The sequence below is a fragment of the Littorina saxatilis genome, linkage group LG11, assembly GCF_037325665.1.
Source record: "Littorina saxatilis isolate snail1 linkage group LG11, US_GU_Lsax_2.0, whole genome shotgun sequence".
Taxonomy (NCBI): domain Eukaryota; kingdom Metazoa; phylum Mollusca; class Gastropoda; order Littorinimorpha; family Littorinidae; genus Littorina; species Littorina saxatilis.
In genome coordinates this window covers 11,718,223-11,743,222 of record NC_090255.1, presented here as the reverse complement: position 1 = coordinate 11,743,222, position 25,000 = coordinate 11,718,223, and the positions used below count along the sequence as shown (strand labels likewise).

The following is a 25,000-nucleotide window of genomic DNA, read 5'->3' as shown; positions in this document are numbered from 1 at the left end:
GCTCAGCAAGTAGGGCTCTCAGTCCGAACAATTAGTCCTATCTACACGCTCCTCTACGGACTTCCCAGCTCAGCAAGTAGGGCTCTCAGTCCGGACAATTAGTCCTATCTACACGCTCCTCTACGGACTTCCCAGCTCAGCAAGTAGGGCTCTCAGTCCGAACAATTAGTCCTATCTACACGCTCCTCTACGGACTTCCCAGCTTAGCAAGTAGGGCTCTCAGTCCCAACAATTAGTCCTATCTACACGCTCCTCTACGGACTTCCCAGCTTAGCAAGTAGGGCTCTCAGTCCCAACAATTAGTCCTATCTACACGCTCCTCTACGGACTTCCCAGCTTAGCAAGTAGGGCTCTCAGTCCCAACAATTAGTCCTATCTACACGCTCCTCTACGGACTTCCCAGCTTAGCAAGTAGGGCTCTCAGTCCGAACAATTAGTCCTATCTACACGCTCCTCTACGGACTTCCCAGCTTAGCAAGTAGGGCTCTCAGTCCGAACAATTAGTCCTATCTACACGCTCCTCTACGGACTTCCCAGCTTAGCAAGTAGGGCTCTCAGTCCGGACAATTAGTCCTATCTCAACGCTCCTATACGGAATTTCCAGCTCAGCAAGTAGGGCTCCGAGTCCGGACAATTAGTCCTATCTCAATGCTCCTATACGGAATTTCCAGCTCAGCAAGTAGGGCTCCGAGTCCGGACAATTAGTCCTATCTCAACGCTCCTAAACGGAATTTCCAGCTCAGCAAGTTGGGCTCTCAGTCCGAACAATTAGTCCTATCTCAACGCTCCTACACGGAATTTCCAGCTCAGCCTCTTTTTCATGGGAAACAGTATGCAGGGACTTATGTTCCTAGTACACGAAGTCCAGGGACACATTTTTCTAAGAACCAATGTCCGCCGGACTTTGAAAAAGGCAGCCACTTAATGTTTTCACACCGGTGTTGCGCTGTGAAAGTGAAGATTATGGTATATGGAAAATAAAATAAATACAGCAATAAAAACATGTTTTTGAAAGTCGAAGAAAACGCCTAAGAAATATGTGTGTGCGTCGTTGTACGCGTGAGCTTGCATTAAACAGCAACAGATGCTGTGGGATGTGTGTGTGTGTGGGTGTGTGTGTGTGTGTGTGTGTGTGGGGGGGGGGGGGGGTATGAATGATTTTGATGACTTTCGACTTGCTTCCTCGTTGTTTAGAAGCCTCTCTTTTTCCTTTATTTATGATTTTGAGTGTTTGCTTGTTTGTTTGCTTGTTTGTTTGTTTATTTTTTTTCTTTGTTTCTTTGTTATCCTTGTTATTTAGTGCATTTATTCCGGCAGACTGGGAATCCAGAGGGAGTGTGTGTGTGTGTGTGTGTGTGTGTGTGTGTGTGTGTGTGTGTGTGTGTGTGTGTGTGTGTGTGTGAGTATGTGTGTCTGTGTGTGTACGTGTGAGTGCGTCAGTGCGTGCGTGCAAGCGTGCATGTGCGTGCGTGCTAGTTTGCGTGCGTACATGCGTGTGTGTGCGTGTGTCTGTATCTGAGTGTTAATTTTAGCAGGAAACAAACAGACAGAGAGCCAGAAATACGCTTTAGTTCAGGGCGGCTCACGTGTCTTTCAGACACAGAAAATACTGCATGGCTTGCAGTGTCGTACCAGGTTTACACGAGTTTTTTTTTTTAATAGTGATCTGCGAGCGAAAGCGATCTTTTTCATATTTAAAAAAAGCAACGAGTGTAAATCTGGTACGACACAGCAAGCCATGTAGTATTCTGTTTATCCTACATACTGTAATTACGTATATTTCCGCCTGCGCAATTTCCGGAAAACATCCACTTTTACTTTGAGACTGTTCTGTTTACATTCGACACTATCAACACCACTTTGCAATACTGAAATAATTTTTTCTGTGTTCGAAAGCTACAGCCAATCGTTATTATATCCCCTTGGGTACAGTTTTATAACATTATTGGCATATGTAAACAATATGAATTAATTAATGAACGCTACGAATATGGCAGCCTTTAAGTTGTTGTTTTTTGTTCATTCATGGGCTGAAACTCCCACGGCTTTTACGTGTATGACCGTTTTTACCCCGCCATTTAGGCAGCCATACGCCGCTTTCGGAGGAAGCATGCTGGGTATTATCGTGTTTCTATAACCCACCGAACTCTGACATGGATTACAGGATCTTTTTCGTGCGCACTTGGTCACGTCTTGTACTTGCGTGTACACACGGGGGTGTTCGGACACAGAGGAGAGTCTGCACACAAAGTTGACTCAGAAATAAATCTCTCGCCGAACGTGGGGACGAACTCACGCTGACAGCGGCCAACTGGATACAAATCCAGCGCGCTACCGACTGAGCTACATCCCCGCCCCACAGCCTTTAAGTCAACTAATACCTACGAAAGTCACAGTTTTCAATTGCTTCGTGAGACTTTGGAACACAACGGTACCAAAAGCAAGAGTATTGTTCAAGAAACAAAGACGTACGAAGCAATTGAAAACTGTGACTTTCGTAGGTATTAATTTACTTAACCTTCCCCTAGTCGAACCAAAAAGCTACAGCCTGGCGGCTTCCCGAGCAGATTAGAACTTTTGTTTTGTTTTGTATTGTTAATTTTTGTTTGCTTTGCTGGTAGAATTGATTTTACCAATGGACATTAGTGTCACTAAAACATTGATCAAATTAATAAATACAATTAAAAAAAATACCCACTTTGCACAAAAAAAGCCATGCAGTGTAATTTTGGCATGAGCCTACCTAGAAGAATTCTCTTATGCCATGAAAAGGCAAACACATTATTTAAAAAAGAAAACCCACGCACATCGAAACAAACACGTCCAGAATGCAGATAAAGAAAACACATATTTCTGAATTGGGCTTTGAAGAATTTTTTTGTTTTGTTTATCGTTTTCATTTTGAAGTTACAGAAAGAAGAAAATAACTGGTCTATGCAGCCCTCGTATGCAACAGCTTGTCTCGTCTCTGACCGTGAATGTAGCAAAACGCTCCACTAAAAAGAAGTTTTGAAATTGAAAGCCCAATGCCTGATCAAAAAGGACGCGGCAGCTGTTCCTCGTTGATTATTTCTTGTGCACAGTTGCTGTGCATTTTGGTTCCTTTGTAGGTCATGTTCGTCAAAGCAAAAAATAGACGTGTCTCAAATCTATTTTGTTGGAGCTTTCTATTTTATTTTTAAGGCATTAACTTATTTTTTCAATTCTTGTTATAAGGATTTTGTTGTTGATTTTTTTAAGAACGTGAACTCAAAAGGACTAACACGCCAAAAAAGGCCTCCAATCCAGTTGGTTGAAGCTTATTTTTCTAATAATTACTGAGTACAAAGTCTTGGACATAAACTACCCAAAATAGAAAGAACTGATGCTTTCGTCGAGACTAGTCGATCTCCATGTTGGCTTTTGACGTAATGAGTTCATGTGCTGGGGCTGATCGGGTAATTCCGCCTCGCTTACTTCGGCGTTTACATCTTACACATTATGATCAGTCATCGCTCAACGGCTATCGCCAGTTATCTCCCTGACAGGACGCTACAGTCCTACGCGAATCTATCAAAATAAGAATACAGAGTTATCTCCCATATGTTTTTCGCGAGCACTGATCTAAATTTGAGATCAGTGTTCGCGAGACTACTCTTTTCGGTGTCCGAACACCCCCATGTGCACACATGCGCACGAAAAAGATCCCAAGTTCACATGTACAGCGGAGGTCTCAGGGCTTGGAAAACACGAAGACACGCATGCATCATATCTCTCGTCTCTGATTATCATGATCGTATTTCGATACTTTGACGAGACAAACCCAATGCTGGTGTGTCGAAGAAGACAGCCACAGCGGGCTTGTTCGAGTCAAAGTATCACACCATATCTTCAGTATATTACCAATACCTGTCCCAATATAGGCCAACTGGTCTTAGAGGACGTTAAACAGCTAATAATCAAATCTTAAAGACAAGTGAAAGAGACATTTTGACTTCGAGTCTTACACACGTGAGATTTCCAACATGGGGATGAGTTATCGACTCGACTCGGCGGTTTCCATAAAGTTGTCGTGTTTGTGTGATGTATGATGCCCTGTCGATCTAATTGTTCCTGGTAAGTTAACTTTGATAACTTCCCCTTCGACTCGGCGCATTTTGTTTTTGTTTTTGTTGTTGCTGTTTTTTGACGTTTGGGAAGACGCTTTAGCGTTCCAATAAAACAATAACATTATATAACACACTTGGTATCTGTATGTTTAACTGTACTTTAATATGGGGCACAGAACATTAGCATTTACTTTTGGCGCTAAATCTTACATTACATAAATGGACAAGAATGTATTACACATTGCTGTTGTGTCTACGGCGCAAAAAAATATGCGACAACAATATAATCATGTATCCAAGCTGTTTCTACACACACACACACACACACACACACACACACACACACACACACACGCGCGCACGCACGCACACACACACACACACACATACATACACACACACTACACACACGCATACACACACACACACATGTACACACACACACACACACACACACACACACACACACACACACACGGCGTATTATACTTGTTCTCGTCAAAATATCCAACCCTATCGCCATCCTGAAAACAGGATAGCTGTCAATGTAGCACTTGCCACCTCGCCTCAACGCCCAACAGATACCCTCTGCCCAGACAACTACTAATCCACACTGTCCCCACCCCCCATCCCCCATCCCCACACACACAGCGGCTTTTTTCCCTCTCTCAAAAATCAAAGCTATACATTTACATACAAATTTCAAATTCTCATTGTTGGCATAAGTAAGCTGCTATACCCCTCCCATCGCCCTCACCTCACCTCTACCTCTATACCCCGCCCCCTCCCTATGCCCCTTTCCGGCCGCTCCACTTCTTCCATTCCCCGCACTAAATGCTGTGTTTCTCTCTCCTGCCCTACGTTCCTTTGCAAGAGCGCCCTCGGTAGTCGCTTTCTGTGCTTAGGAAACGGTCGACACGCTTTTGTGCGAACGGGTTCAAGATCGGGCAAACGGGTTCAAGATGGCGGACGGGTTCAAGATGGCGAACGGGTTCAAGATGGCGAACGGGTTCAAGATGGCGAACGGGTTCAAGATGGTGAACGGGTTCAAGATGGCGGACGGGTTCAAGATGGCGAACGGGTTCAAAATGGCGGACGGGTTCAAGATGGCGGACGGGTTCAAGATGGCGGACGAATGTCAGCCAATGAGCGATGCGATCGAGTTTGACATACTAAACAGGCATTGGTTTCAAGCGAAGAAATGTGTGATAACATCGTTGTAGAATACGGTCGTTATTGGAAATATTTACAGTCAAAGTTTGTTTCACAATGATCTAGAGTTAAACTACCTTTTCATCATCTCTTGATTGGTGCAATTCATGATCTAGAACCGTCGTATTAAAAAAAAGCGTCGTCGTCGAAATGAAACCCAAACACTACGCCTACCATGTTTGTTTCATAAAGGTGCCGCTCGGTGCTGCACAACGCTTGCCGTGAGAATGGCGTTTCGTTGGCGAGACGGTAACACGTTCTGGGACGGCTTCGCTGGGAAACGGCCGGCAGCTGGTCACAGCTAAGTGGGCACTGAAGGGTCAGAGGGAAGGCATGTCCACCGTGTGTGTACACGCCAAACAGTCCAACCCCCTCCCCCCCTCCCCCCTCCCCCCCTTACCGTGAAACCCAACCCACCCCTTTACAGAGTTTTACAAAAGCTTCACGGCTCTTCCATTCAGTGACCGTCAAACAACACTGTGTGTAGTAGCGTTGGGACAAAGGTCGGTAAACGTTATTGCAGGGTTCAGCCACCGGCACGGTTGGCCAAGTGGTAAGGCGTCCGCCCCGTGATCGGGAGGTCGTGGGTTCGAACCCCGGCCGGGTCCTACCTAAGACTTTAAAATTGGCAATCTAGTGGCTGCTCCGCCTGGCGTCTGGCATTATGGGGTTAGTGCTAGGACTGGTTGGTCCGCTGTCAGAATAATGTGACTGGGTGAGACATGAAGCCTGTGCTGCGACTTTTGTCTTGTGTGTGGCGCACGTTGCATGTCAGAGCAGCACCGCCCTGATATGGCCCGTCGTAAAACTTGAAACTTGAAACGTGGTCGGCTGGGCGTTAAGCAAACAAACAAACAAAGGGTTCAGCCGAAGCGCTTCACTGGTTTCCGGACTCGACTTAGCCTCCGGCAGACTTCGACTGACGCGCACATACATGCACAAACACAACAGTCCTGCAGGCATATACATGATACATAATGAAACAGACATACTGGTACAGACTCATGCAGACACAGAAACAGACACACACTTATAAAGACGGACCCAATCACACGTACACGCGCGCGCGCGTACGAACACACGTATTCTACTATACACATACACACGGCACGCATGTACGAATGCACGCACACGCAAACATAAACACACACATATTATACAAGAACACACATACACACTAACACATAAACACACACAGATAACATTGTAAAACTAGCCGCCCACATTAAAAAAACTCGAGCAAGAAATAAAACCATGTTTGCCACCTTCTTTGACATTAAACGCGCCTACGATTCAGTCTGGTGTAAAAACGGAAAAACATTGGTATATCAGGAAGACTGTACAATTTCGTGAAGGAATTTATAAACGAAAGGACGCTAGAAGTTCGAGTAGGCAGAGATGTATCCACAGCACACAAAGTTAACATGGGAGTCCCTCAGGGCATTGCCCGACATTGTTTAGCATCATGTTGCATGACATTCACAAAGTCAAGACGGATGGAACCGTGATTTCACTGTATGCGGACGACCTGGCTCTGTGGTCAAATCACAAACCAGGAGAAACTCAACACAGAACTAACCTGAAGAGATATCAAAACGCAGTAGACAACATAGTCAAGTATTTTTTTTACACAAACGGCTTCTAAATCGCCGCCGAAAAGACAACATTCATGGTTGTCACCAGAAAGAAGGTACACGAAAAATCCACCATTATCGTCAACAATACACCCCAGGAGCCTAAAAACCAAGTCAAATTCCTTGGCGTTACCTTCACCCCGAACCTAACATGGGGGCCACACATCAAAAAACTTGTCGGTAGAGCCAAGAAAGCACCTAGTCTCCTCAAAGTGTTAAAACGAGAGACCTGGGCCTCAAAAAAAGACAGCCTGCTTCACATTACGAAAGCCATTATAAGATCCCATTTAACCTATGGTCAAAAAGCATTTTTTGCTGCATCAAAATCGAATCTAAAACTATTGGAAAGAGCCGAAATGGCTGCACTCAAAATCATCTTTGATCTCCCAAAACACTCCATAAACAAACTAGTGTATCAAGAGGCTGGCTGGCTGCCCCTCGATGAAGAAAGAAGACTAAAGTCGGCCCAGTACGTATCAAGAGCCAGTACAGTTGATAATGCTGTGAACGAAGAGCTCACTGCTGAGTTCGACACAATAACCTCGGCCCCTTACCAAAACCTAACAAGTCGCGTAAGGCGAAAATACAACATTTAGTCAAGTAGCTGTCGAACTCACAGAATGAAACTGAACGCAATGCAACGCAGCAAGACCGTATACTCGTAGCATCGTCAGTCCACCGCGCACGGCAAAGGCAGTGAAATTGACAAGAAGAGCGGGGTAGTACTTGCGCTGAGAAGGATAGCACGCTTTTCTGTACCTCTCTTCGTTTTAACTTTCTGAGCGTGTTTTTAATCCAAACATATCATATCTATATGTTTTTGGAATCAGGAACCGACAAGGAATAAGATGAAGGTGTTTTAAAATTGATTTGGACAATTTAATTTTGATAATAATTTTTATATTTTTAATTTTCAGAGCTTGTTTTTAATCCAAATATAACATATTTATATATTTTTGGAATCAGAAAATGATAAAAAAATAAAATGTACGTAAATTTGGATCGTTTTATAAAAAAAATATTTTTTTTACAATTTTCAGATTTTTAATGACCAAACTCACTCATTAGTTTTTAAGCCACCAAGCTGAAATGCAATACCAAACCCCGGCCTTCGTCGAAGATTATTTGACCAAAATTTCAACCAATTTGTTTGAAAAATGAGAGCGTGACAGTGCCGCCTCAACTTTCACGAAAAGCCGGATATGACGTCATGAAAGACATTTATCAAAAAAATGAAAAAAATGTATGGGAATTTCATACCCAGGAACTCTCATGTCAAATTTCATAAAGATCGGTCCAGTAGTTTAGTCTGAATCGCTCTACACACACACACAGACAGACAGACACACACACACACACACACACATACACCACGACCCTCGTCTCGATTCCCCCCTCTACGTTAAAATATTTAGTCAAAACTTGACTAAATATAAAAAGAAAAACACCCACAATATACGAAGCAACGATCCCACTAGCAGACTATGTTCAACCGATATTTCAAGAAAGTGGGGTAAACCCAGGTAGGATGGCCCACATTCCCATTCACTCCTTCCCCTTTTGGTTCATTGAATCCCCCATTATCATCCCTGATCATGATCTGGGTGGAACAAAAAAAGATAACCCTGTGCTTGTCTCATCAATAGTAAGATAAATAATCTCAAACAGTTACAAAGATCACCTACATATATTTACTGACGGCTTTTGTTATTCCTGACCTCAAAATAACTAAACAATTTAAACTCAATAAGGATGTGTCCATTTTCACTGTAGAAATAAACGCCATCTTAAGAGCATGCCACTATGTCAATGACCTCCCTCGACCCCCAACAAGAGTCGTGATTCTCTCCGACTCACAATCAGCTCTGACTGCTCTCCAAAATGGTTCCAGAAACCGGGAAGAGCTTCAGACGGAAATATTGTTCCTCTGTCACCAGATCATTGCCTCTGGGACAGAACTGACCCTTATGTACATCCCCTCACACACAGGGATCAGAGACAATGATATGGCTGACAGAGCAGCAAAAGAGGCTGTCACAGATCAAGCAGCATTTCATGACCTAAAATTAACAAAGACGGAAGCAAAACGCAAAATGGCCAAAGTTGCCTGGTGTCACTGGGAAACAGAATTAAAAACAGAAGGCAATGCCCATGGTTGGCTTATTCTGCCCCAACAAACAAAACAAAACAGACCTACACTCCCCACCCCCCTCCTTAAAATACTTTGCAGAATTCGCACGGATGGATGCGCTTATATACAAGTTATTTCTCCGTCTCTGTGAATGTGGACAGTTGCTATTTTGTTACACCTCTTTGACCGCTGCCAATCACTCCAACAAGATTTCCGCAACCTACCCACCCTTGCATGTCAACGAACACAAACTGAAACCCCATGAGTTTTTAGATAAACATTGCACGCTTCAACTAAAGCGCCAAAAACACAAAGCATAGCTACACTCAATTGATCAAACAAGGCTTCAGCACATACTGCCCTCCTACCTGAACTTAAGTTCCCTATTCTGATATATTATTTTAGCAAGTTGTTTCAATATTTTCCTTTGGCTAAATTAAGATATTTTTTTATTTTTTTATTTAAAAAAAATTATGAAAATTTTAATTAATTTTTTTTTATTATTAATTTTTGTTTTTATATAACTTATTTAGCCACAAATATAAACATATTCTACATACATACAAAGCAAATACGCCTACAAAACCGCTCCAGTCCAACCATATTCCGCGTACGACACAATCATTACTTCCATCCCCATTTTGAAATATCGCAACAACAGACTTTCAGATATATAACACGATCATAATTATGTGTTCTCTGTTTGCATGTCTGTCCGGTGTCTTGTCCCCACATAAAGCATATTAACTCTACCTGTCCCAAGATAGGCCAAATGGTTCTAAAAGGACGTTAAAACGAATTATCATCATCATCAACACACGCTTGCGAGCGCGCGCACACACACACCAAACTGGCACGCAAACGACCCCCCCCGCCACACACACACGCACACACACACATAACCTCGGACACGTACATGGACAGCTTCACACACACACACACACACATACACACACACACACACACACACACACACACACACACACAAACACACACACACATACTATCATATCATTCCTAAAATAAACAGTAATTTACACCTGTACCCTGCTGTACCTGAGACTAGCACTACTTCACACTAATGCAACACGCACACCGCCAGGAAGGTAACAGTGGAACCCCCTTTTGAGACCCCCCCCTCCCCAATTTAAGACTCCCTCCTTTTTTAAGACCTTGTTTACTCAGACTTAATTTCTGTTCAGAACCTCAGTAAATGTACCCCCATTTTAAGACTCACTCCTTTTTTAAGACCTTGTTTACTCAGACTTAATTTCTGTTCAGAACCTCAGTAAATTTACCCCCATTTTAAGACTCACTCCGTTTTTAAGACCTTGTTTACTCAGACTTTCTGTTCAGAACCTCAGTAAACCTCAGGGACTGGGTGGCCGAGTGGTAACGCACTTGCGCTCGGAAGCGAGAGGTTGCGAGTTCGACCCTGGGTCATGGAGTTAGCAATTTTCTCCCCCCCCCCCTTCCTAACCTAGGTGGTGGGTTCAAGTGCTAGTCTTTCGGATGAGACGAAAAACCGAGGTCCCTTCGTGTACACTACATTGGGGTGTGCACGTTAAAGATCCCACGATTGACAAAAGGGTTTTTCCTGGCAAAATTGTACAGGCATAGATAAAAATGTCCACCAAAATACCCGTGTGACTTGGAATAATAGGCCGTGAAAACTAGGATATGCGCCGAATTGGCTGCGATCTGCTGGCCGATGTGAATGCGTGATGAATTGTGTAAAAAAAATCCATCTCACACGGCATAAATAAATCCCTGCGCCTTGAATATGTGCGCGATATAAATTGCATAAAATAAAAATTAAAGAATTAAAAAATAAATCCCTGCGCTTAGAACTGTACCCACGGAATACGCGCGATATAAGCCTCATATTGATTGATTGATTAAATGTACCCCCAATTTAAGACTCACTCCTTTTAAGACCTGATTCAGATTTCAGGTCCTAATAGGAGGGTTTCATTGTACCTGCACTTAGAAACCTGCACCATTACACATTAATGCAACACGTCCACGGCAAGGCAGGTAATCTTCACACTAATGGCTCAGGTGGGCAGCCAGAGAGAGCGGCGGGCGAAAGGACTGGCGGTCAATCAATAGCTGCTGCGCGTGGTCAGTGTAGCGTTTCGTATCAACAGCCACGCAACGGGTCGACGCTGGACCGAGTGGACACGCCGTCATGCAGAGCTGGGATGGGGTTTGGGTGGTTAAAACTCACGACGCTATTCAGAGACCAAGGCTTCAAGGTTTCAAGGTTTTATTCGGCTTTAGGCCCATGGGGCGTTTAAAGGCACAGTAAGCCTCCCGTAAACTCCAGCTATGGACTGGGTGGCCGAGTGGTAACGCACTTGCGCTCGGAATCGAGAGGTTGCGTGTTCGGCCCTGGGTCGGGCCGCTATTTTCTCCCCCCTTTCCTAACCTAGATGGTGGGTTCAAGTGCTAGTCTTTCGGATGAGACGAAAAACCGAGGTCCCTTCGTGTACACTATATTGGGGTGTGCACGTTAAAGATCCCACGATTGACAAAAGGGTCTTTCCTGGCAAAATTGTATAGGTATAGATAAAAATGTCCATCAAATACCCGTGTGACTTGGAATAAAGGCCGCGAAAGGTGAACATTCGCCTAACAGGCTTGAGGTTTGCTGGTCGATGTGAATGCGTGATATATTGTGTAAAAAATTCCATCTCACACGGCATAAAAGCGCTTTGAACTTCGGATAAGGCGCTATATAAATAAAGAGAATTATTATTATTATAAACCATCACAAATACTGTGAGGCTTTTACACACAGTACAAACACCCTTTCATTTAAACACTCACCGCTTGAGAACATCCTTGGTGCCCTCCGTGAAGAGCGAGCAATGTTCAAAGAATTTATTTTTGCGTGGTTTATCTTAACCCTGAGCCATCGTGAACCCGTGTGACTCAGTTTCCCTTTTTCACAATGTAGTCGTCAGTTAGTAATTTGAATGCGACTCGATGTGAGCTTATCTGCAATAGCGCGTTATTATGTACCTCTGACTATGCACGAAACAAACGGATGTGGTTCACAAGAACTCTAGCGATGGCTTTTGACTGTTCAGTGGAACTAGCGATAGGCATAAACCGTCGTCTGCTACGAGAACCACGACCTTGCGTGACCCTGCTTCCGGGCTTTTCTTTTTTCAAACGTTCAAAACTTCGAATTGTACTGATATTGTCTTGATAAACAAAAACATTCTTTTATGATTTAAGAATGTTTGTGTAACAAGCTGTCTATTTATTATTTAGATTTTAAAAGTTAGCTCTAGCGCCAAAACGCACCACGGTCCAATTGTCTCAAAGACAATCCGCGAAAATCATTCTTTAAAAATTGCTCGCTCTTTACGTAGGGCACCTAGGATGTTCCCGTTTTGTGAGCGTTCAAATGGAAGGGTGTTTGTGCTGTGTGTAAAAGCCTGACAGTATATGTGATGGTTTACGGGAGGCTTACTGTGCCTTTAAGCTAACAAAATACACAGACTATGTAGTGTGAGTGTACTCAAGTATGTGTGCTAATGTGTTGTTGTAAGTTTATTGTTAAATTATTTTGCTAGAATGTATATGTATTTGATGTTATGTTGAATAGTATGTTCTTATTTATAGTTAATATATTAAGCGCAGAAAGTATAGATTACTGTAGTTTGCACAATATAAGCTGTCATTATTGTTAAGTTCCGTCTAGTGTGAAAGGTCAACTCTTTCTCGTAAAAACTGTTAGACGCACGTACCGTCTCAGATCTGCCCAGGCTGTCACGTGATATTAGATCATCTCTCCACTTGGACACATACTAGACTGCTTCCTGTGTAGAGTTACATGTTTTTAATGGATTGATATTTTACGAAATCAGGAGTGTGTGTGTGTGTGTGTGTGTGTGTGTGTGTGTGTGTGTGTGTGTGTGTGTGTGTGTGTGTGTGTGTGTGTGTTTGTGTGTGTGTTAATATGTGTGTGCGTGTGTGTGTTAGTATGTGTGAGTGTGTGTTAGTGTGTGTGTGTGTTAGTGTGTGTGTGTGTGTGTGTGTGTGTGTGTGCGTGTGTGTTAGTTTGTATGTGTGTTAGTGTGGCTGTGTGTGTGTGTGTATGTTAGTATGCGTGTGTTAGTGTGTGTGTGTATATGTGTGTGTTAGTGTCAGTGTTAGTGTGTGTGTGTGTGTGTGTGTGTGTGTGTGTGTGTGTGTGTGTGTGCGTGTACGTGCACGTGTGCGTGCGTGTGTGTAACAGAGAACAAACTGATGTTTCAGCCCACATTTGTTCTGATCAAAACACTGCTGTTCTCACACTTGGATCATACCGCTGAAAACAAATCCTTCACTTTTGTGTTGCCTGTGTATCATTCAGGTATAGGGCTGTAATTAGGAGGATTGGATTGTAGCTACCTATTATGCACACATTTATTTGAGCGGATTTATTCCAGTTTTTTTCCCGGTAGTTATGAACATGTGCGGCGGGCGCAATGGCCTCAGTGGTTAAGACATTGGGGCCTTTCGTGTGAAAGGTTCAGGGTTCGAATACCAGCTGCGCCGTGTGGGTTACGGGTGGAGATTTTTCCATTCTCCCATATCAACTTATGTGCAGATTTGCTAGTGCCTGGATCATTTCCCTTTGTGTCTATACGCAAGCACAAGACCAAGTACGCACGGTAAAGATTCTGTAATCAATGGCAGAGTTGGTGCAGTGGTTATAATAGAAACACAAAAACACATTGCCTCCCTTGAAAGCGGAGTATGGCTACAATGGTGGTGAAAAACGGCTATACATGTACACTTAAAAACCCGCTTGTGCAAAACACACACACACAAACACACACACACACACACACACACACACACACATACACACACACACACACACACACGTACACACATGCACACACACACACACACACACACACACACACACACACACACACACACACACACAAGTGAACGTGGGAGTAGGATCACAAGTTCAGTGCTCTACCACCTGAGCTAACCGGGCCCCCAAAGCGGAGAAGTCTAGAGAGAAATTCAAGTTTTACGCCCGACTTTAGATGAGATACACACGTGTGTGCGTGTTTAGGGGGTATCAGCCGTCTGCAAGTGTAGGGGTAAGACATGCCTGGGTCTGCACATGAAGTTGACCCGTGTCCGTCCCGGTGTAACACGAGAAAATTACTCCCACGAGATTTTTACTCCGGAGTAAACATTTCGTACGAAAAAGTTACTCCCTTTACGAAAAAAGCACTCCCCCATTACACGAGAAAATTACTCCCCAAGACAGGTCAGTTCCGAGTAAACATTTCGTACAAAAATGTTACTCCCCTGACGAATAAATAACGAATAAATTACTTCACCCCAACACGAGCAATCTAACTTCCCATGCCAGGTGTACGAAATTGTTACTCCCTTGTCCCCTTGTTAGTCTTGGTGGTGGAAGGGGTGGAGGGAGGGTAGCGCGACATTCGTGTGCGCGAGATCACTTATTGGCATTATTCCTTCGCCTGCATCCCATTTTTGCGTACGAGATTTTTACTGGAAGTAACATAAATGGGGAGTAATTTTGTCGTGCCTTGGGGAGTTCTTTTCTCGTACGAAAAGTGTACTCGGAGTAAGAATTTCGTGCGAAATATTTACTCCGGAGTAAAATTTTCGTGGAGTAAAAATTTCGTGTTACACCGGCCCGGATTCGAACTCGTGACACTAGGATCACAAGTTCAGTGCTCTACCACCTGAGCTGTTGTTCGTCCGTCGATTCGACGAGGACCACTCTAGCCATCCGGGGGTTGCTGGGGCTGGCTATTTCTGTGTGTGCGTAGATGGCTGACAAGGCCGATCCTGGCACGGAAGGTTCGGACACAAAAGGGACAAGGGACGAGTGGGACGTCTCCAGGAGGGTTGATGGCACGGGCTTTTCGGGTCTGTCTCATCAATTCAGCGGCGGTGGTTCTGCTGGCCTCGCACATCTTGGCGCCTTTGTGGATGGAGGAGCGCCAGGTGGCACGACCCAGTGCAGATTTCTCCCACGTGTCAGGGTTGATGGAAAACGCTTTCAGTGAGGCTTTGAGAGTGTCTTTGAAGCGTTTCTTCTGTCCTCCGTGGGACCGCTGGCCCTGTTGCAGCTCGCCATAGAACAGTCTTTTGGGCAGTCTTTCGTCTGGCATACGGGCTACGTGCCCAGCCCAGCGAAGCTGGGACTGCATCAGGATGGTAGTGATGCTGGGGAGATCTGCTCTGGCTAGCACTTCTGTATCTGGGACTTTGTCCTGCCACTTTATGCCCAGGATCTTTCTGAGACTTGTTGTGTGGAAATGATTCAGTTTCCTGGCATGTCGTTGGTACACTGTCCATGTCTCGCAAGCGTAGAGCAGCGTTGGGAGCACCACTGCCCTGTACACTTTCAGCTTGGTCTAGGTGGTGATGCCTCTTCTGTTCCACACTTTTGGGTACAGTCTGCCAAAGGTGGAGCTGGCTCTCGCTATTCTGACGTTCACGTCGTCGTCGATGGTGACATTTTGCGACAGTGTGCTGCCCAGATAGGTGAAGCGGTTCACCGTGTTGAGTCTCTGGCCATTGACTGTGATGACAGGCTCGACATAAGGTTTTCCAGGCGCTGGCTGATGGAGGACTTCAGTCTTCTTAGTGCTGATCGTCAGACCAAAGTTTGAGCAAGCGCTGGAGAACATGTCAACGCTGCATTGCATATCAGCTTCTGAGACAGCGTTGAGGGCACAGTCATCAGCAAACAGGAAGTCTCTGATGATATCCTTCGTGACCTTGGTTTTTGCTTGGAGCCTCCGAAGGTTGAACAGTTTACCATCTGTACGGTACCTCAGGGCGATCCCGATATCTCCGTCTCGGAAGGCGTCTCTCAGCATGGCCGAAAACATGAGGCTGAACAGTGTCGGCGCCAGGACACAGCCTTGTTTGACCCCATTTGTGACTGGGAACGGGTCAGACGTCTCTCCGCTGTCTTGGACTCTGGCCTGCATGCCCTCGTGGAACTGCTGTACCAAGGCGATGAATTTCCTTGGGCATCCGTACTTGGCCATGATATTCCACAGACCCTCTCTGCTGACGGTGTCGAAGGCCTTGGTCAAGTCGACATAGGTTGAGAACAGGTCAGAGTTCTGTTAAGACCACTAGCGGCAAGCAGTCCTTTGTGAACGCTCTGGAAGAACGCCTGGATGCCATCTCCCTGGAAAATAAGAACGTGGAGGCGGACTGGGCGGTTCTCAGAGAACTGATATACAACACAGCCGTAGAGACCTTAGGGCCCCAAATCAGAAAGCACAAGGATTGGTTCGATGAAAGCTGTGTGGACATCAAACAGCTACTGGATGAGAAACACCACCTCCACCAAGCCTACCTCAAAAACCCCAAGTCCACGGCAAGGAAAGATGCGTTCAACAACATACGCAGCTTTGTACAGCAGAAGCTTCGACAGATGCAGGACACTTGGCTCAGCAACAAAGCCGACGAGATCCAAGGCTATGCTGACAGGCACGACATGAAGAACTTTTACGATGCCTTGAAAGAAGTGTATGGTCCCACGACCTCAGGATCAAGCCCCCTCCTCAGCGCAGATGGGATCACTCTCATCACAGACAAAGAGAAGATCCTTGGCAGGTGGGCTGAGCATTTTGACAACGTCCTGAATCGCCCTTCAACCATCAATGACGAAGCCATAAATCGTCTCCCCCAAGTGCCCATCAACGAAGCGCTGGATGACCCTCCAACCTTGCTTGAGACCCAGAAAGCAATACGTCTCCTATCAAGTGGCAAAGCACCTGGATCAGACGCCATCCCAGCTGAGGTCTACAAGGAAGGGGGAGCAGCTCTGACCGTAAGGCTTCACCAGTTGTTTCTCTTGATGTGGGAACTTGAGTCAATTCCTCAGGAATTCAAAGACGCTTCTATCATACACCTGTACAAGCGCAAAGGAAACAGACAGGCCTGTGACAACCACAGAGGCATATCCCTGCTCTCCATTGCAGGGAAGATCCTTGCCAGGATCCTGCTCAACCGCCTCACAGCACACCTCGACCAGGGGCTCCTACCTGAGAGTCAGTGTGGATTCAGGAAAGAGCGTGGGACCATCGACATGGTGTTTGCTGCCAGGCAGCTACAAGAGAAATGCCAGGAGCAGAACTCTGACCACCTGAGCTAACCGGGCCCCCAAAGCGGAGAAGTCTAGAGAGAAAGTCAAGTTTTACGGCCCCACGGCAAAGCCATTCGGGGCATGTTCCCGGATTTTACCTCGACTTTAGATGAGATACACAAGTGTGTGCGTGTTTAGATGGTATCAGCCATGTGCAATTATGGCCCCCAAAGCGGAGAAGTAACCAAGTCAAGTCAAGTATTTTATTACGTACGGCTGCTCCAGGGGCCAACGGAGGACGTGTTTAATTAATTTTAAAAAATCAAAGCAATTTTTTCAATGCTTTTTTTTTTAAAAGAAAATAAGTTGTTCAAGACGATTACTTGAACGATTATTATTCGTAAAAAAGGTTACGTGCTATCCCCAATCGTTTTTGGTCTACCTTAGTGCATCTTTGAGTGATACGACCAAACATATGGGTCGATTTCAACCCCGAACGAGCCTCAGCAACGCACAACATGGCCTCTCCACTGTTCCAGGTGCACGGTTTTTTTCCCACACATCGCGATCGAATATTCACGTTCACTCTTTCCTCGGTCAGGTTATGTCCTATGAGCGTGACAACTTTAAGAAGTACGAGAGTTCAAACGAGTATATGTGAACTGCTCAGATCATGGGTCAATAAAGTGTTACACAGATGGTCAAAATTAAAGTACAAGATATTGCACTGGAAGTGGTACTACACTGTTGCTTAGTGTCTGTATGAAGCTACAAGGTGAAAAAAGAAAAAGAAAAACACGATTCTTGACTTTGATGCGCTTTTTTCTGCTCGTAAGCACACATTCTTCTACTCATCACAGCATGCCCCATTATTGAGTTTAAAACACCAATTAAATTTGTCTTGAATAAAACTCACAATTTTACAATAAGAATTTAGAGACCTGAATCAATTAGGTATATCATACTTAGTTTGACTTTTGCAAAACTAAGTAATTACACATTTAATTGAATCAGTCAGACAGACGGAGACATAGAGAGACAGACAGAGGGCAAACACAAATCTGAGAAAGAAACCCCTTTAAAAATGTTACCATGTTTGAAATGAAACATCGCAAGGTGAAGCCATAATTCATCACCTTTCAGTATGACGTCATGAGCGTGTTCCACACTTGAAATGACGTGCTTTTGGAGCTTGGAAGTATAATTTCCATTCAACGATCCGAGTTTGTTAAGTTTGAGCATATTTTCAACGTCAAACACCATGAAACTATATATATTTGGAATCAGAAAATGATAAGGAATAGATAGAAGTTGTTTTTAAGTGTCTTTTTTCATAAATAAAGATAGTGATTATTTGTCGGTTTTCTTCATTTTTAAGCATAATTATCAATACAAAACAACAAAACTATATAGTTTTAGATACAGGACGCAATAGGGAATACACCAATATAAATTTTCTGTTTCAAATATTAGTTTTTAAAAATGTGAAAAAATGACATATTTCGAACAAACATTTCAATAACAAAACTTTAAGTGACCAAGCTGAAATGCAATCCCATAATCCGGCCTCGATCTGAGATTGTGTGATAAGAAATTCGATCAAATTGATGAAAAACTGTAACTGTGAAAGTGCTGCCTCGACCTTTTGGCAAACGGTAAAATATGACGTCATCAAACTGTCCTATCAATAAACGGAAAAACCTTCTATGAGAAAATCCAATCAAAAATATCCATATCAAATTTCATAAAGATCCACTCAGTATATTATGAGATATGATCTGCAGTGTGAAAAAAAAAAAATCTCACGCCCATAACGCAACTTATTTGGTCGTGTTCTGCCGATACTATAATGTTTTTCTTTCCTAAAACACACTATAATAGTAGCCCTTCCCAATGTCTATGCTAAAACTGACTTGTCTGTGTAGTCAATGATTTTGCTACAGTGTGAGAACAAAAAGTTTAACAAATCTCACGCCCATAACGTTGTGACACGAAAACTCATTTGGTCGTGTTCTGCCGATACTATAATGTTTTTCTTTCTTAAAACACACTATAATAGTAGCCCTTCCCAAATGCAATGCTAAAAATGACTGGTCTGTGTTGTCAATGATTTTCTGCGAGAATGCGATCTATCTGTTTGTCGCAAAGACCGTGTGACACGAAAGTTATGAGCGGAAGACAAATCTGCTGAGTGCAATTACGTTTCAGAAGATAGTTGGTTAAAACAGTTTATCACTCAGACACGCAAAGGAACACTATAACTTTATTATTCAGGCCATATATTTGCTTTCCTTTGTCATGAATGAAAGCACTGGCCTTGGTTGAAGAAAGTGACCTGACGCTGTGCAACAAATGTGTCGCCATTTTCCGCCGTGTTTTGTAAATAAAACGTGTTTACTACCCACACATAAAAAACGATGCTGTTGGTTCTTTTTATTTTCTTATTGTTTGATTCATGCTTAGCAGTTTAGTATGCTTTGTTTTCTTCTCAATTCAATGGATGGCTATAAAATAAGCATTTAAATGTGAAGGTGTTAACATTACCCATGATCTGAGCTGTTCACATATGACTAAGTGCCAAAAGGTGCTCACAGAACAGAAGACGACTTTGTTTTACAATAAAAATGTTTCTAAAAACGTGTGTCTGCTGAAAATTGGTGTGTGTGTGGATGAATGTGCGAAGAGATAGTGGACATAATTTCGTGTGTCTGACTTGAACGGTTTTGAAGTTATCTTTGTTTAAAGTCAAAAATAACGCCAAAACCGGCCATCTGAAAAAGGACATCGTGATACCTCGTGTTTTGAATATGCCACAGAAAAATAACAAGAAGCACAAATGAATTGCATTTAGTTTGATTGAATGCCTGAAACATCGCTTTACAGACGAGACCAAACGTCAAATCTAAATCTCGAGAGAATTTTTTTTTTTCGATAACCGAATTTTAAGGTGTCGCACGCAAGATGATTCGTCATCACGGCATACATTTTTCAATCGCAGATATTTACTAAATTTCTTTTTCAAAAACTCTGGAATTGATGTCGACACGTCAAGCGATAACGGTGTATCAAACTGCTGTCTTTCAAGTAATCCAGCAAAGACTGCAGAACTTTTGAACAGCATTTTTGAAAACGATTTGAAAATTTCGTCATATCTTGCGTGCGACAAAATGTTCGGTAATTAACGGTTATTTTCTTTTAAAAACAAAATTTACATGTACAAATATCTACTTCATTTACGGAACCACGTGACACATTCTGTGTTCAAAATTTGTGAAGAAATCACGAACCACGATTGCGCTATCAAGTGTTGAAATTATGTCGTCAACATCTTTTCAGATCTTGCGTGCGACACCTTCTTGCGTTCAACATAAAATGTCACTACCTTATCGAGTTTAATGGGTAAAACTAACTATTTGTTGTCTTAGTTTAATCTTCTTAATTAAAAGCGTAATAAAACCGAACTTCTAAGATGAATTTTAATTGAGATTAGCGAAAGAGCGGGCACGCAAGTCGACCTTAAAGTAAAAGAATGATAACACGAGCGTTTGTCGTGTTGTCTTGCGTGCAACACATTGTCCAAAAAGGAAAATGTATATTTTTCTCAGACGTTTTTTAAGTTGAAACCTTGAAACTTCACACACATTTGGGGTTTAATCGCCCCCATGCATGGTAAAAGTCTTGTTGACCCTTGTCAGATTTCAAGGTCACGGCTGGGTCACATGTGGTTCAGAAAACGGATGAAACATATTTTTTCAGAGATTTTTGAAGCTAGAACCTTCAAACTTCAAACAACGCTTTTGCTTAATGATTGTTCAACATGGAGAATTCAAGGTTGATCCTTGAGAAATGTGAAGGTCATAGCAGGGTCTCGTGTGGGTAAAAATGAGATTGTTCGGACACTGCATGTAGCATGGAACGACAAAACATAAGTCATGTCATATTTCAGATATCAGTACATTTACAAATGGACAACACCAGCAAACATGAACCAAGTCTGGTCGACCTTAGTCAAATGTCAAGGTCAAAGTGGCGTTATGGTTTGGGTAACAAAAAAAGGAAATTGTATTGAACTTCAATTTATATAAAACCAAAGTCTGGTTGATCTGTTTTAAGATTTAAGGTCAAATCTGTTATTTAAGGTCAAATCAAATAGAAATTTGTTGATGCTTAAATCTTTGAAACTTCCAACAGGTTTGAGGTTTGACAACTTCTGGACTTTGAAATCTGGTATGGTTGATCCTGGTAATATTAATTGGTCAAAACATCAAGATCAACAATTATAAAATAAACACTTTCACCAATGTCAAGTGAGCAATAGCAGCAAACGTGAGTCTTATAAAGATTATCACTTTTTGTGTGACCTCAACTTGACCCCTCTGAATGCTCTCAATCATGGAAATTGACCACACTTTGATTATAACCAAACAACATCAAAACTTTGGAATGTGTGAAGTTTCAAAGGTGTTGCTTAAAAGGCGTTCGTGAAAATGACAATTGTATGTGTCTGACTTCAATGCGACCCCGCTGCGACATTGACGTTTAATTTTATCAACCAGACTTTCATCATGTGTGAATGACTTCAAACACTATAAAACTAGTTGAAGAAATTGACAATTTTTCAAAGTTTAAGCCAGATGGCACTGCTGTGACCTTGAAATTTGACAAACATTAACCAGGCGGTCACCTTTTTTAGAAAATATCCTTAAAGGATCTTTAACCTTACTGTGACCTTGGAATTTGATGAGGTTTAATTTAACTTGCGTAGTGTGCCAAGTTTCAAGGCCCTAGCTTCAAAAACATATGAGAAAACCTCATTGAAAAATGTATATGTTTGACCTCAACGCGACCCTGCTGTGACCTTGACTTTTTCAACCAGACTTTAATCGTGTGTGAACATTATACACTAGAACTGTGTGTATTTTCAAAGCTCGTGCTATAAACGCGCTGAATAAATTGAAAATATTCCACATTTGGTCCAGATGTGACCCCGCTGTGACCTTGAACTTTGACAAAGATTAACCAGCAGGTCACTTTTAATGAGGTTTTATAAAAATGCTGAAAGTATGTGAAGTATGTAAAGTCTAACTGATCTAGTATTAAAACATGTAAGACGTGACAACGACAATTCTCCAGTTTGCAAAGGAAATTTAACCTCGCTGTGACCTTGAAATTCAATGTTGTTTAATGTGATGTGCACCATACCTGGAGGTCATTATACTTTGGTTGTGTGCCAAGTTTCAAAGCCCTAGCTTTAAAAACGTGCGAGATAACCTTAATGCTATGACTCAGTGCCGTTTTGAATGATATAACGAACAAAATTATCGTTATTTGTAAAATCATTTGGGTAAATTTATCTTTTCTTTTCGTAATTGGGTTCCAGCATCTGTTGTCTTAACAAAAATCACAATATCACTCGTGTTTGTCAACTTTTATTTTTTAGCCCCTTTGTCCGCTTTTCGTGCGCACCTTTTGGCACTTAGTCATATACAAATATGACAGTGAGGGTGGGGTTCTTTTCTGGTAAGAATGTCAGGGTTTTGTTCTTTTGATTTGTGAAAAAGGTTACGTGTACAGTACAGGGCTCACAAGAAATGTGGTTGATTAAAATCAACAGGGGTCGAAGCCGTGTTATAATAAAAGAAGCAGTAATGTACGTATACATGTGAAAGTATGCAGTTGTCCCTCGAATGTTCTTCATGAACATGTAAGAGCTGTCATGCAAAGATGAAGTGGTATTTATATTATTAGTATCCTTTGCACAAAATTCTACTTTGTCTTCCAGTTGCAAATGGAATTCGGATTTTCATGTAGATTAATTGATGCATCTTGTCTGAGAAGTAACTTGTCTATGCTTCTGCTGACTGAAGCAAATAGGGGCCTACATCATATCTTTTCTGAACCGAGAGTCTACATTGTAAAGTCTGTTTCGCAAGTACACGTACATTGAAAGCCATATTTTCTGTCTCTTGCATGTCACTGAATCCATTTCTGCCCTCAGCAAAAAGCCATGAAAATGCCATTTCCTCTCCATTTTCAATCTCCAATAACTATATTCACAGGGCTATGTTTAGACCTCTGGACATACAACATAGGTGAAGTGTGTGTAACTCGTTCAAGGCTTGACCGAGATGCAGAGTTATCAGCAGAAACCATAATTTCATGTTGTGTTTCTTTAAAGTTTTGATCAAAATCCCAACAAACACTATCACCATGTGACTTGATCAGCTTTGATCCAGCGATGTGCAAGTCCAAGTCTGCGTAGATTGGATTATTGGCTTTTAACCACTTTAAAGCGAATAAAATGTTATCAAGTGAAATTTTATGTTTGGAAATAACTCTAGTATGTCCATTTTCATAACAGATAGATACGTGTTCGGTTTCAGTTTGATGCAGAGGAAGTTGGTTAAGAATATCCGACACATTCACAGGTAAATGCAAAACACTGCCACGCTCACAAAACTGACCACCTGGCAGTCAGGAAAATCTGAAGTTTGCAACTTGAATTAACTTTTTTTCAGAAAATGTGAGACATTTGAGAACCTCTGGAATAGGGTCAAGTGTTATTTATATGAAAACTTGCATGCATTGCCCCTGTTGACAGGTGTGAATGACATGTTAGGCACGAGACAGCATTTTTGTCAAGACCCAAACTTTGACTGAATGTATCCATACTATATTTGCTTTTCCATGAGTAACACTGTTTTTCAAACAAAAATCTGTGACAGGAGTCGAGTGTCAATGGAAAGATGGCCTTTGTCTGATAGCAACTTCATAATAATAGTTATGCAGAGGGGAAAGCTGTCCTCTTCGTTTGTTTTAACTTCAGATCAAAAATAATGCATGGTTCATTTGAAATATAACTATTTCAAGAGAGAGATTGGCTGCTTTCGACTTGATTCGATTTACTTTGCGTATCGGCTGCAGAGAAAAGTGAGAATGTTCCCGACTAATGCCGGTTGCAAGTCTTCGTTTGCTGTGTTGTTTACACTGTCTGCTGTTGCCAGTACCACTGACTTCAGGCGAAACAGAAAATTGTGAAACATGCACCTAGAAATAGGATACTTCTACCGATCGACGCAACCTCCTGTGACTGATGTAGTGTGTGTCGGAGCAGTGTATGCAATTTCTGGGGTCACGCGGCGCTAGCGGCCGACCTCGCCTCGGCAGACAATACAACAAGTCGCGTAAGGCGAAAATACAATATTTAGTCAAGTAGCTGTCGAACTCACAGAATGAAACTGAACGCAATGCCATTTTTCAGCAAGACCGTATACTCGTAGCATCGTCAGTCCACCGCTCATGGCAAAGGCAGTGAAATTGACAAGAAGAGCGGGGTAGTAGTTGCGCTAAGAAGGATAGCACGCTTTTCTGTACCTCTCTTTGTTTTAACTTTCTGAGCGTGTTTTTAATCCAAACATATCATATGTTTTTGGAATCAGGAACCGACAAGGAATGAGATGAAAGTGTTTTTAAATTGATTTGGACAATTTAATTTTGATAATAATTTTTATATATTTAATTTTCAGAGCTTGTTTTTAATCCGAATATAACATATTTATATGTTTTTGGAATCAGCAAATGATGGAGAATAAGATAAACGTAAATTTGGATCGTTTTAAAATTTTTTAATTTTTTTTACAATTTTCAGATTTTTAATGACCAAAGTCATTAATTAATTTTTAAGCCACCAAGCTGAAATGCAATACCGAAGTCCGGGCTTCGTCGAAGATTACTTGACCAAACTTTCAACCAATTTGGTTGAAAAATGAGGGCGTGACAGTGCCGCCTCAACTTTCACGAAAAGCCGGATATGACGTCATCAAAGACA

At 42.5% G+C, this 25,000-nt stretch overlaps 2 protein-coding genes across 2 annotated transcripts in view; one reads left to right on the top strand and one right to left on the bottom strand.

Annotated features, from left to right (window-relative positions):
• The window catches only part of LOC138979760 (carbohydrate sulfotransferase 10-like), a 114,320-nt gene that overhangs the window by 32,998 nt on the left and 56,322 nt on the right, over window positions 1-25,000 (top strand). The gene's annotated exons all lie outside the window — the stretch shown is intronic.
• LOC138980744 (uncharacterized) lies at window positions 14,810-15,472 on the bottom strand. Its single transcript, XM_070353646.1, has one exon. The coding sequence runs from the start codon at window positions 15,272-15,274 to the stop codon at window positions 14,843-14,845; it is 432 nt and encodes a 143-aa protein (XP_070209747.1). The 5' UTR covers window positions 15,275-15,472; the 3' UTR covers window positions 14,810-14,842.

Excerpts from the sequence above, each read along its gene's own strand:
- LOC138980744 (XM_070353646.1), bottom strand. The coding sequence starts at position 15,274 with ATGCAGTCCCAGCTTCGCTGGGCTGGGCACGTAGCCCGTATGCCAGAC.